This window comes from Lithobates pipiens, unplaced genomic scaffold (genome assembly GCF_037356315.1).
Source record: "Lithobates pipiens isolate NorthernLeopardFrog02 unplaced genomic scaffold, aLitPip1_a1.2 Scaffold_22, whole genome shotgun sequence".
Taxonomy (NCBI): domain Eukaryota; kingdom Metazoa; phylum Chordata; class Amphibia; order Anura; family Ranidae; genus Lithobates; species Lithobates pipiens.
The window spans coordinates 171,858,013-171,872,304 of record NW_027507784.1 but is presented as its reverse complement, the minus strand read 5'-3'; the positions used below and the strand labels follow the sequence as shown (position 1 = coordinate 171,872,304).

Below are 14,292 nucleotides of genomic sequence, written 5' to 3'. Positions count from 1 at the left end.
TGGACAACGCCCCTTCAGAGCAGGAGGAATCCTGGCAACCTTCAGGAGGCTGGACTGGCAATGATAAACCGCCCGTGGAACGACCCGGCTGTTCGCTGTTTCATCTGCATCTCTGACCCCCAGGACTGGTGTGCCCGGCCATAGCTGTGTAGCTCCTCTTCACACCCCCCGCTCGTGGGTGGGGCCTTGATGTGCCAACCCGAACCGGAGGCCCTCAGATCACGACTGGATCTGGGTGTGATGGGGTCACCAGGCGCTCTACCTGACTGGCCATGACCCGCGGCAATACTCCTCCCTCGCTGAGCCGACATTCCCAGCACTGTTACCACCAGGGATGGAGCCGCACTCTCTCCGGTCTTCTTCCTCTCTGGGACTGGGGGTGAGATAGGGCTGCGTACCTGTCAGTACGTGTGTTGTGCTGAAAGATAACTCTGAATTCCTGATTTGCAGACTTGTTATCAAGGACTTCAAAAGTTTTTTAAGCTATTCGATCAATGTGGCAGTCAGACAAATAGCATAGCCAAATCGGACAGGTCAACAATAGCAGGCTACTTATTTATCTCTGCAAAGAGAACCTTTAATTCTGATGGCAACAAATGAACATGGATGTAAACCCTAACTTTAGAACGGAAAGCATTGTGTATTATTAACAATTTTAACTACTTTTCTTTCACCCTTTTCCAACATTTTTGGATCTCACTGCTGCTGCTCTCATGAAACCACTTCTTTTCTGCATACATGTCCTCCATTGATGGCTACATTGCATTTAAGAAGGTTTCCTAGTGGTGACAACAATGGGTCAAGCTTCTGTAATGTGTGTTTAATGGTCACTTGTAGTGGATGAACATTGTCTTCTACATTACAAGAAGGGCCTGAAACAGAGCTTTCACATCAGGATCATAAGGTTTTATTTAAATAATACAGAAAATGACTTTTTGAAATCACATTAATATGTTAACGTAGTATTAAACCCAACAATGTAATATTTTACAGCTTAGCAGTCATTAGATGTGGTGGCTGCACTAGTTTTTCTTTTTAAAGCTTTTTACTTCGGTTTTCATCTGGTGATCTGGCTAGTAATACACCTTCTGTGATAGAGCGCCTACACTCTGCCTGAATGAGTGCAAAGACGCCCTTGGACAACAGCATTGCCAGTCTGGGGTGAGGGGAGTGTTAAATGCACTAGCAGATTTAGATACACTAACACATTGAAACCAAACTACACTGCTACATCTACAGGACAGCTTGTTAAAAAGTACAGATTTACTGTAAGGATCACCAGGTGAGAATAAAAGATAAAATAAACATAATATAGCCATTACATCTAATGCCGCGTACACATGTAGCCGTCTATCCGACGGACTTAGTCTGGCGGACTTCCCGCCAGACTGTCCGTCGGACTTTCGGAACGGGCTACTTACCCACACACGGCACTTTTTCAGCGGACTAATATGGCGTACTAAGTCCGCCGTACTATCCGCCCTACTTTTGAAATGAACGGACTCGCCCACACGCGCGGAGGAAAGTCCGCTCATTTTGAGCGGGTCTCCAGGTAGGCGGGCCCGCGAAGGAGACGTCGCTGGTGCCGCCGCCTGGTATGGTCTTAAAGGGTAACCCCAACGCCGAAAAAAATCGGCGTGGGGGTCCCCCCCAGGTCCACATCAGACCCTTGTTTGAGCACGCTACCCAGCCGGCCAGGAAAGGGGAGCGAGCGAGCGCCCCCCCCCCTCCTGAGCCGTACCAGGCCGCGCGCCCTCAACATGGGGGGGTGCCTTGAGGAAGGGGGGCCGCGCGGCCCCCCCCACCCCAAAGCACCTTGTCCCCATGTTGATGAGGACAAGGGCCTCTTCCCGACAACCCTGGCCGTTGGTTGTCGGGGTCTGCGGGCGGGGGGCTTATCGGAATCCGGGAGCCCCCTTTAATAAGGGGACCCCCGGATACCGGCCCCCCACCCTATGTGAATGAGTATGGGGTACAATGTACCCCTACCCATTCACCTGTAAAATAAAGTACAAAAAAAACACAACACACAAGATAAAATAATTTATTGCACAGCTCCGGGGGTCTTCTCACCGGACTGCTCCGCTATCTTCTTGTAGCTCTTTTGCTAGCGAGGAGCCCGGCTTTCTTCCTTGCCGCCGGCCTCTTCTTCCGACTTCGGGGGTCTTGTCCCCCTCTTTGGTTCTTCTGCCGGGCCACCGCGCCTTCTTATAGCTCTTTTACAGGCGGTGGCCTGGTCTTCTGTCGCCGCCACCGCCGCCTTCCGTTCTTCTTCTTCTTTTCCTTCTTCTCCTGGAGATGTTGACTCGACGCTCTCTGTGGCCGCAATGCCAGGGACGCGCTGCGCGGCGAATTATATAGGGACAAGGGGCGGGGTCATCGGTTGATGTCACATGGGTTGATGTCGCATGGGGACCCCGCCCCCTTACGATGTCACAGTCCCGGAGGATGCTGGGACTGTCGCCATGTGACATCAACCCATGTGACATCAACCCATGTGACATCAACCGATGACCCCGCCCCTTGTCCCTATATAAGTCGGCGCGCAGCGCGTCCCTGGCATTGCGGCCGGAGAGAGCTTTGAGTCAACATTTCCAGGAGAAGAAGAAGAAGAACGGAAGGCGGCAGCGACGGCGACAGAAGACCGGGCCACCGCCTGTAAAAGAGCTATAAGAAGGCGCAGTGGCCCGGCAGAAGAACCGAAGAGGGGGACAAGACCCCCGAAGTCGGAAGAAGAGGCCGGCGGCAAGGAAGAAAGCTGGGCTCCTCCGCTAGCAAAAGAGCTACAAGAAGATAGCGGAGGAGTCCGGCGAGAAGACCCCCGAAGACGGAAGACCCCCGGAGCTGGGCAATAAATTATTTTATCTTGTGTGTTGTGTTTTTTTTGTACTTTATTTTACATGGTGGGGGGCCGGTATCCGGGGGCCCCTTATTAAAGGGGGCTACTGGATTCCGATAAGCCCCCCGCCCGCAGGCCCCGGCAAACAACGGCCAGGGTTGTCGGGAAGAGGCCTTTGTCCTCATCAACATGGGGACAAGGTGTTTTGGGGTGGGGGGGCCACGCGGCCTCCCCTTCCTCAAGGCACCCCCCCATGTTGAGGGCGCTAGCTCGCCCCCCTTTCCTGGCCGGCCGGGTAGCAGGCTCAGACAAGGGTCTGATATGGACCTGGGGGACCCCCACGCCGATTTTTTTCGGCGTTGGGGTTCCCCTTTAAGTCCATACCGGCGGGAAGATTGGAGTGCAAAACTACTCTCTAAGTCCGCCGTACTTTCGGGTCAAAAAAGTATGCCGGAGGCTACACACGGGGGGGGGGGGTTGTCCGGCGGACTTGAGTTTGCCGGACTTTTCCACCCGCTGGTTTGATCGTGTGTACGCGGCATTAGAATTGGTAAGCTACAATATAATACCTTTGCTTTTTGGGTTTAATCACTTCCCGACCACACTATAGCCAAAAGGCACTACAGCCCAGTCGTCCAGTTCTGGGAGGGCGTCTGCAAGTGCCACCTCTTTAGTGCCCATCAGTGCCGCCTCATTAGTGTTCATCAGTGCAGCCTCATCAGCACACATCAGTGAAGAAGAAACATTTTTTTTTCAAAATTGTAATTCTTTTTTGTTTAGCAAAAATAAAAACCCAGTAGTGATTAAATACCACCAAAAGAAAGCTCTCTCTGTCTCAAAAAAATTATAAAAATCGCATATGAGTATAGTGTTGCATGACCACGCAATTGTCATTCAAAGTGTGACAGCGCTGAAAGCTGAAAATTGGCTTGGCAGGAAGGGGGTGAAAGTGCCCAGTATTGAAGTGGTTAATACTTCTTTCATCTTATATGCAGTTTTAATTGTCGAGTTTACATCTGCTTTAAATGTACTAGACAAAAGGAAGCCTAATTGACTAAAGTTTTACAACCATGCATCAGATGTTTATATTGGCTTCACCAAGGTAATTACCTGCTTGGATAGTTCTCAGTGTTTGTTCGGGTGACATGTTACATCATCAGGAAACTGTGACAGTCATTTAAGAGTTTATGCTATTGAATTGAACTGTACGGCTTTTAAAAGGACATTAGAGTATATTGTGACCTCCTCTATTGGCAGAGACTGAAGTGAATGCTTAATATTTTCTGTAAAATGTTGGAGAATATACAAATATATGAATAAATTCAGTAAATAGAGATGTACCTATGCAAGAATTTACAGCGTGTGTGTGTGTGCTGTGATAGAGAAACTTTAATTTAAGACCTAATGACAAGTTAAATTCAGAAATGTTTTGAAAGTTATTACTTGTTTCTTTAGTCCCTCGGAGGGAGCATTCTTAGCGGAAATAGTACCTGGGACCTGAACCCTATTTTGGCTGTTGGGAACTGCACATTCAACCTTGCTTCTGAAGGTAAGTCCCTCAAGGTTGTCATTATGGTTTGAAGTGGAGAATATGTCGGTTTGTTTTTCCTACCACCATATACCATTATTGTTTGTTTTATATTACTGCTCCGCCCATAATATAGCCATGATTTCAATATCTTGCAGTAATGATAGTATATAGCTGGAAGCAGTAGTATGCAGTTTGGACAAATGGCTGTATTAAGGCTTCCTTGGTGCTATAAATTGGTGGATATGCAGTTAGATCTCCCACTCTCATTTGCTGGTGAGCTGCATCTGTAGATGAAGCTCACTATTCACACCATTCTTTGTAGATAGGCTTTTAATAACTTTTGATATCCTTGTGGATGAAAGGAGTAGACTTACATGCAGGCACACATTTAGAGATGCATTCCTACATTTCAGTCGGCCAATGTCCATAACTGCATTAACACAAATGTGCGTCAACAATTGTTCAGAAGGGTGGAAATGTTTTAGCAGTGGTCAAATGCAGTGGTCCTACTAGTGGTTCATTTACAAGTTCCTATATTTAATGCAATACAAGTATGGAGGTAAAGGTATTTAAAACTGTGTAGCACGCTCCCAGATAGGCTGCTAGGTTTTATTAGGCAAATTTAGTTCTGCGGCTCTCCAGTAATTAGCAGAGCAGCATGTGATTACTTTGGGCTGCTCTGGGCTCTGCAGGCTGTGAGTTTGATTGCTTCTCCCTGTCTTCTGGAGGGTTCCAGAATGTAGTGGGTGGGAGAGTCAAATGAGCAGCCTGAATATTTACGCACCCTCAGTCAATCCCTGGGGTGGGTGTGCCAGATGGTGATTGTGAAGTGCATAAATTGTTTAAAAACTCAGAGAGCAGTGTTGTTCCCCAGGAGGAGAGGTCCCCAGCCAGAAGGGCTGCTGCCCTTCCTGGCAGTCCAGCTGAAGATCCTGCCTGTTTCATCGAGGTCCCAGCTATACAAAGCTGGGGCGACCAATTCTGCTGCTAATTCTTGGAGAGCTGGGTGAGGGGTTTTACTGAGGATCCAGTTTGGAGGCTCAACTGAGAAAACTGTGTGCCTGAGACTGGAGAGAGACATGCAAATCTCAGTGACACTGTGAGTACAGACCTAAGAGAGGGCTGTTGCTGCTGTTAACCCCTGGCACACTGACATTAAGGCTTACCTGGCTTGGAACACTACCTATGGTGCCCCAGTGCTGTCCACTTTATGTCCTACTACTCAAAGAATGGTGTTAAGATTAGCTGGAAAGAGAAGAGTGTCCTCACATTCCCGTTCAGTGTTCTGGAGTATCCCATGGCTTCCCTAAACCCCATCCAAGTTCATCTGCAAATTTTCAAAAGGCAAACCCTAGACTGTTTATTGAGTCAGAGGACTAAATGTTGCTGTTTGCCTGGCTGCCGCTGCACAATTGGGAGAATAACCTGGGACACTCAGCAGCTTTCAGCAGCCCTTGCGCAGGTTAGTGCTAAAAGGTCACATATCAAAATTACTTTGCTGTAAATGCTGCAATAAATAATATATGCTACTGCAAATATACTATGCTCTCATTTTAACAACTATAAAGAGAGAAAGGCAGGGTGATGAGCTGTGTGTAGGAACACAGCTTATTGGTTAAATGAATGACCCATTAGCCACAAATATATAGAAGGATTTATGCTGTTTCTCTCACTATTCCTAAATGAGCCATAAACCGTGTTTCTAGATTTAGGAGTTAGCATTTAAATCTATTCCTCGTATAAGGCACCTCCCTGCTTTATTTTCTTGTAAACCTGCATTTTACCTTCCAGTACTCTTCTACATAATATTGCTTAAGTTCTAACTGATCTTTGTAATTTACAGAGAGGAAACGCCAGGTTACTTTGAGACAATTAATGTTTGATGAAACTGGCGCATCCGCTTTGAGGCCGGAAGAGATTCTAATCTTCATCAATGTGCCATTCTCCAAGAAGGTATATTATGTATTTAATTTATATTATATTGTATCCTACTGAACAAAGGTATGAAGCAGTTACTAAAACACAGCTGTAAGAAACAAGGAAAGAGACAACTCTAGGTGTAGGATTTTAGACCATTTAATAGCACACAAATTTGGCAATTCACATCCCTGGGATGCCATCCTTCCACGCCACCTCATCATCTGTGCCTCAAGCCTTGCTCTGATTCTTTTCCACTGCACAGCCGGCTTCCTATTCAGTGGTGATGAGCAGGGAGCACAGCGCTACACAGCGATGGGACTGAAGGATTTGACAGTCTACCGATGATCCCCTATCTGGGACCATACTCTATGATGTGCCTGTTTTTAACTTCACACATGTCAGTTGCCAATTTAATGTGCTATTAAATTGTCTAAAATCCTAAACCTAGAGGCGCTTCTCTCCTTGTTTCTTACAGCCTTGCTGGAACTCGGCTTCTGTTCCCATATGGTGGCAGCCCTTTGAGTTTGGACCTTTTTTTAACCCCCATCAATTTATGGACTTTGATAGACTCATTGATACATCTGTGGGGAAAGTCATTTCAAGTGTTTGCGCCTTTACTTGTCTTACTTGAGTAAACTATATTAACACATGGTGATAGTTACAGCAATCACTCCATTTGGTCTGTGGCTTTGTAGCAATATTATATATGTTGTTTGTACAGAAATGAGGACAGTGTGGGTGAGATGTTAACTATAGGTACTGTAAAAAGGACAGAACTGTAAATTATAAAACATACTAACTTTAATAGAAATGACTTACAGTTTGGAAATGACCAGTTTCTACATTTACAAATGCCTGTGTTTTATTGCCTTTGTATAGTAAGTCATATATTTGCTGGGGGAAATGTTATCAGGCTTGGAATAGCTTTTTAGAATATCAATTTACTATTCATTGGTAATTATTATGTTTGTTGTGTATATTAATATATTTTTTTAAATCATTGAGTCCTGAATGCAATGCACTAAGATGGCTCTGTTATTCGGTCTTCTCAAAATCAATCAATAATTTATACAAGTTATCTATATTTATTAAACTTGGAAAGGAGTGAGGAAATATAATTCCACAGAAAATGTCTAAGCCCTTGTACACACGGTCGGACATTCTGACGGAAAATGTCCGATCGGACCGCGTTGTCAGATTATCCAACCGTGTGTGGGACCAACAAATTTGAGAGCTGGATATAAAATTTTTCCGACAACATGATCCGATCGGACTTTGTCCGACTGTTTGTAGAGAATTCTGATCGGATAAAGTGCCAAGCATGCTTAGATCATATTCCTAGACCAAAGCTATTGGCTACTAGCCTGAACGTAGTCCCATCGTAACTAAATAACGTCATCACGTTACGAACGATCGGATTTTCCGTCAACTTTGTTCCGACCGTGTGTATGCAACACCAGTTTTGGACAAAATCCGATGGATTTTGTTGTCGTGTGTACAAGGCCTAACAGATTAAGACAAGTAACTTTAGGAATTTTATTAAAAAAAGTAAACTTCATACTGTAGAACAACATACAATGTAGATGTCCAAACAGTAATAATAATAATGGAAGAAATACTGAATGGATAATAACTATTTTATCATTAAAATATTATCAAATAGTGCTTTGTTATTGATCATTTTGTTAAAGCAGAATCTTTAAAAAAAAATTGGCACCTCATCAGCAAAATTATAATTTTAAGTACATGGATTTACTTGTCAAAATTTCTCAGCATCACATTTTTATTTTTACACTTTTACATCTGCTGATATTGCCTGAAGCTGTTAATGGCTTCATGAATGAGGGAAAATAAACTTTAGACAGCAGGGAATCCTGGAAAAATTTAAATGCTTAGTATTCTGGATCCTGCACACTCCTAAAACGTAAAGGTATATTAAAGAATGTTTTTTTTTTTTCAAAAAAATAACAAACATGTCATACTTACCAGCTCTGTGTAATGGTTTTGTACAGAGCAGCCCCTATACTTGTGTAGGCTACACTGTGTGCATCGATTGACACATATAGTAAGGCACAGCCCATTCCCCCCCACTCTCTCATCACTGGAGATGGATCCCGCTACTCTCATTGAGTCCAGTGGGGATGGAGAGAGAGAGAGAGAGCAGCTTTGCTGCTTTCGACCACAGCGCTGGATCGAGATTGAGATTGGGCACATGTTAGTAAAGGGGGGGGGGGGCTGGTGGGGGAGTCTGAACATTGAAAATCTTTTACCTTAATACAGAGAACCTTCACAACCACTTTAAGCCTTTTCAATAAATTATTTAACAAGCTGCTAGGCACATTTTTCCCGTGTTTAGAACAGTCCCTGCACAAAATTACATTTCTAAAGGAAAAAAAGTCATTTAAAACTACTTGCGGCTATAATGAATTGTTGGGTCCCAGCAATACAGATAAAAGTCATTGAAAAAAACAGCATGAGATCCCCCCCAGTCCATTACCAGGTCCTTTGGGTCTGGTATGAATATTAAGGGGAACCCCAAACCAAAATTTTTTAAAACAAAATGCTCGAGGGTCCCCCCAAATTCCATACCAGGCCCTTCAGGTCTGGTATGGATATTAAGGGGAACCCTGCACCATTTTTTTTTTAAATGGTGTAGGGGTCCCCCTCAAAATCCATACCAGACCCTTATCTATGCACGCAACCTGGCAGGCCGCAGGAAAAGAGGGGGGACAAGTACCAGGCCACATGCCCTCAACATTGGGAGGGTACTTCGGGGTAGCCCCCCAAAGCACCTTGTCGCCATGTTGATGGGGACAAGGGCCTCATCCTCACAACCTGTCAGGAAAACCCTTCCCACGGACATCCGAGTGGTGTAAGACGCAGAAGATCACCTGTGCGCAAGAAGAGCGTTATTGCGATCGGCGGTGCACGCACGCGCGGCCGTTTTGACGGCAATTGGCGCCAATGGCGCTATTTAAAGGGCATCTTTGCCTTGCTGTCTTGCTGCCCGATCAACAGCGTTCCTGTGTCCTCTGCTACCCTGCATCTGAACTCGCCTGATCCGTATTGAACCCGGCCTGCTTCTGACTTCTCTGCTTGCTGCCTGCCCCCGACTTTTGGCTTCCTAACCTGACTACTCTTCTGGATTTCGTTTTGGTACCTGATCTGCTCGCCTGTGCTTGACCCGGACTGTTGAACTACTCTGCTACCCGCCAGTCTCCTGTTTACTGTTGCTGGACTACAGAACACCTCCCGGTCCTCCACCATACCCGGCTGTTGCCTTCCACTGTGCTCTGTTGCCTCTTACCTCTGCTGCTGGACTACAGGACTCCTCCCGCTGTCCGCTATATCCTGCTGTCACCTGCATTCAGCTGCTGGACTACAGGACTCCTCCCGCTGTCCGCTGTATCCTGCTGTCACCTGCATTCCGCTGCTGGACTACAGGACTCCTCCCGCTGTCTGCTGTATCCTGCTGTCACCTGCATTCCGCTGCTGGACTACAGGACTCCTCCCGCTGTCCGCTGTATCCTGCTGTCACCTGCATTCTGCTGCTGGACTACAGGACTCCTCCCGCTGTCCGCTGTATCCTGCTGTCACCTGCATTCCGCTGCTGGACTACAGGACACCTCCCATTACCAGCGGTCTCCTGCCTTCTACACCGGCCATCCAGTCAGGCGCTTGTGCTCCTTTGTGCTCCCGAGCCCCTGTCATCTCTATCAGGGCCTCCCGAGTCAGAGGTTTACGAGAGGCCGCTCCCTGCATTCTGGGCTCTGCCTTAAGGTACGTGACAGTATCGGGCAGCCATGTCTGAGCCCACGCAGGGAGCTTCCGCTATGGAGGACTTATGCCATCATCTTGCTGGACTCACCCAGGCCGTTAAGTCCCTGCAAGAGGGTTATTCCCGATTGGAAGAGCGTGTCCAGGTCTTATCTACCATGGGCCCTACCGTGCCGGGAACTTCTTCTGCACCATCAGTGGTTATGATGCCCCCAGAGCCTAAGGTCCCAACTCCCGAAAGGTTCTCAGGAAATCGCAGCAAGCATAGGGCCCGTGAACTTTTTTTTGCACTACAACCCAGAACTTTTTCCCTTGAATCCACTAAGGTGGGTTTTGTCATTTCCCTCTTACTGGGTGAGCCCCAGGCATGGGCCCACCGCCTCTTGGAGCAAAAGGACGCATGCCTTAACAGCCTGAGTACCTTCTTCCAAGCGATGGGTCTGCTCTATGAGGATCCACAACAAGCGGCTACTGCAGAAGCAGCATTATATTCACTCCAGCAGGGCCGTACAGCGTAGAGCGGCAGAGGACTATGCGTCCGAATTCCGGCGCTGGAGTTCCGATACTAACTGGAACGATGCCGCTCTACGCTATCAGTTTCGCATGGGACTCTCTGAACCATTAAAGGATGAGTTGGCCCGGGTCGGTATTCCAGCAACGCTTGAAGACCTTATCAACCTGTCCATCCAGATTGACAGACGCCTGAGAGAACGGAGAGCAGAACGTACGGCCGGTCCTTCTCGACCGGTCTGGATGTTACCCCGTGTACCCAACCCTCCTGCACATTCCGCGGCTGACGCTCCTGAGCCCATGCAACTGGGCTTACTCCGACCTTCCCTCACCACTGAAGAACGACAATGCGGGCGGGTCAACAACCTGTGTCTATATTGGGGAGTCCAGACACTATGTGAGGACTTGTCCCGCCAAACTCCGTAAGCACTCTTCTTTGTCTACTACTGTCTTACCTGCTGTGCTTAGTAATGTCTCTCACCTGGCTAGTCCCGTTTCTCTTCAGCTTCCAGGAGGGAATACTCAAGTCACCGCGATAATTGACTCAGGAGCGTGCAGCGGGTTCATGGACTTGTCTTTTGCCCATAAATTCCTAGTCCCCCTACGGCCCAGGGCGAAGGGATTGTCTGTACACCTTGCCGACGGATCGGCTATCAAATCCGGGCCTGTGACACAAGAGACGGTTCCTTTGACTGCCACTATCTCCGGTAACCATCAGGAACTACTCTGCCTGGACATTATCGAGTCTCCCCTTTTCCCCATTATACTGGGCATGCCCTGGCTCAGGGCACACAACCCGCAAATTGACTGGTCTACCGGAAGCATTAGCTTTCCTTCTCCCTATTGTCATCAGCACTGCCTGCAAGAAGCAATTAATGTCTCGCCCCACTTATTGTGTCTGGAGATCGATGTTGAAACTCGCCAGTCTGTTCCGGAGGCTTACCACAGTTTCTTGGACGTGTTCAGCAAAAAGGGGGCGGAAATGCTTCCTCCCCATATACCCTATGACTGTCCGATTGAGCTCCTCCCCGGAGCCGAAATCCCTTTCGGGAGAATTTTCCCCTTAACGGAAGTGGAACTAGAGACTCTCAAGACTTACATTGATGACAATCTGAGAAAAGGGTTTATACGCCCTTCTACCTCCCCAGCAGGAGCAGGGATCTTTTTTGTAGAGAAGAAGGACCATTCCCTGCACCCTTGTGTAGACTATCGGGACTTAAATAAAGTTACAGTCAACCGGTACCCATTGCGTTTGGTACCCGAATTATTTCAGAGACTCGGAACAGCCGTTATTTTCACTAAACTGAATCTTCGCGGACCATAATTCGGTCCGTATCCAAAGCGGGGATGAATGGAAGACTGCCTTCCGCACCCGCTTCGGACACTTCGAGTATCTTGTAATGCCCTTTGGGCTATGCAACGCTCATGCGACCTTCCAGCATTTTGTGAATGATATTTTCAGAGACTATCTTGACCTGTTTATCATAGTGTATTTGGATGATATCTTGATCTTTTCCCCCTCTCTGCCTATTCACAGGGAACACGTCAGAAAGGTTCTAACTCTGCTTCGTCAACGCGGCCTGTACGCAAAACCTGAGAAGTGCGAGTTTGAACGTCGCAGCATCCAGTTTCTGGGGCTGACTATCTCGGTAGATGGAATCAAGATGGACCCACAGAAGGTTTCCGCCATCCTGGACTGGCCAGCTCCTACAGATAAGAGAGGAATCCAACGTTTTGTGGGGTTTGCGAATTTCTATCGCAAATTTATCAAGGGCTTCTCTACTATCATCGCCCCGATCACAAGATTGACCAGACAGGGTATCAAGTTCCAGTGGACCCCGGAAGCTCAGGCTGCTTTCACCTCTCTTAAAAAACAATTTGTGTCAGCCTCTGTCCTGAAGCATCCTGATCCTGCGCTGCCCTATATCTTAGAGGTTGACGCATCCGAGATTGCAGTGGGAGCCGTACTCTCCCAGAGACAAGGCCCCAAGGCCCTACTGCATCCGGTGGCTTTCTTCTCGCGCAAATTGTCCGAAGTGGAGAAGAACTATGACGTCGGGGACAGGGAGCTACTCGCTATCAAAGCCACACTTGAAGAATGGCGCTACCTCCTGGAGGGAGCGGCTCATCCCATTCTGGTATACACTGACCACAAGAACTTAGAGTTTTTGAAGGTTGCTAAGAGGCTGAAGCCGCGTCAGGCCAGATGGGCACTCTTTTTTACGAGATTTTAATTTCACATTACCTATAGGCCCGGGTCAAAAAACACCAAACCCGACACGCTGTCTCGGATGTTCAGTGAACCCGAAGCTTCTCAACCACCAGATACCATCCTTGCACCCGGAAACTTCCTTATGCTCCAGGGAGACCTATTGTCCCAACTCAAGCAGGCCTCATTGTCGGCTCCTCATCCATCAAACACCACCTTACATTCCAGCGATGACTTATTGTGGCATGAAAATAGGATCTACGTACCTCAGCAACTATGGGTTGCCATCCTTGAATCCTGCCACGACCACGAACTGGCCGGCCATTTTGGGGTACACAAGACTGCCGAACTAGTTCAACACACCTTCTGGTGGCCCCAGCTGCTAAGAGATTGCAAGCTTTATGTTGAGTCATGCATCACCTGTACCCAGAACAAGGGTAGCAAGACCAAGGCCTGGGGGCTGCTGAACCCGCTCTCTATTCCGGAAAGGCCATGGAAAATGATTTGAGTCATTCTGGGCTCTGCCTTAAGGTAAGTTACACAACCCTTGACCAGTGGTGGTGGGGGTCAGCAGGCTTATCGGAATCTGGAAGCCCCCTTTAACAAGGGGACCCCCAGATACCACCCCCCCCTGTTTGAAATGGTAACGGTTACATTATACCTGTACCATTTCACAAAAAAAGTGTCAAATGTAAAAAAAAAAAACAAGACACACCTTTTGACAAGTCCTTTATTAAAAAATAAAAAAATAAAAATGTCCCACGAAGTCCATTCATCTTCTTCTATGGCTCCACCGACGGACTGAAAAATAAAATAAAAAATATCCGGGTACATCACTGTGTAGCCCCGACCTCCTTTATAGAAGTACTGTCATCACCACTTAGGCGCCATAAGGTGGGTGCCTCCCATGGAGGCGGATCTTTTTTATTTTGTTTTTTGGTCCTTCGGCAGAGCCATAGAAGAAGATGAATGGACTTTGTGGGACATTTTTATTTTTTAATAAAGGACTTGGTAGGCGCCTGGAATGGAATTTGGTATGGAATTTGGGGGGACCCCCACACAATTTTTTTTAAATTTTGATTCAGGGGTTCCCCTTAATATTCATACCAGACCCAAAGGGCCTGGTAATGGACCGAGGGAGATCCCATGCGTTTTTTTTAATGACTTTTATGACTTTTATCTGTATTACCGGGACCCGACAATTCATTATAGCCGCAGAGTAGTTTTAAATTGCTTTTTTTCCTTTAGAAATGTCATTTTGTGCAGGGACTGTTCTAAACACCGGAAAAATGCGCCACTTTCCAGGCATACTATAGACACCCCCCAGGTACGAAATTTAAAGGAATATTTGACTTTTATTTCACTTTAAGCATTATTAAAATCACTGCTCCCGAAAAAAATGACGTTTTAAAACTTTTTTTTGCATTGATACAGCGCAGCTTATTCCTTTGTAAATTTCTAATATTGTGTGTGTCTCACATTTTAATTTGCAGCAGTCTTTACATA

At 46.9% G+C, this 14,292-nt stretch overlaps 1 protein-coding gene across 1 annotated transcript in view; it reads left to right on the top strand.

The window, feature by feature from the left end:
* The window catches only part of LOC143924364 (aldehyde oxidase-like), a 203,685-nt gene that overhangs the window by 103,454 nt on the left and 85,939 nt on the right, over nucleotides 1–14,292 (top strand). The window contains exons 5-6 of the mRNA XM_077448644.1: nucleotides 4,295–4,388; nucleotides 6,214–6,323. Coding sequence (XP_077304770.1) covers nucleotides 4,295–4,388; nucleotides 6,214–6,323 — 204 coding nt within the window. The remainder of the gene's footprint in view (nucleotides 1–4,294; nucleotides 4,389–6,213; nucleotides 6,324–14,292) is intronic.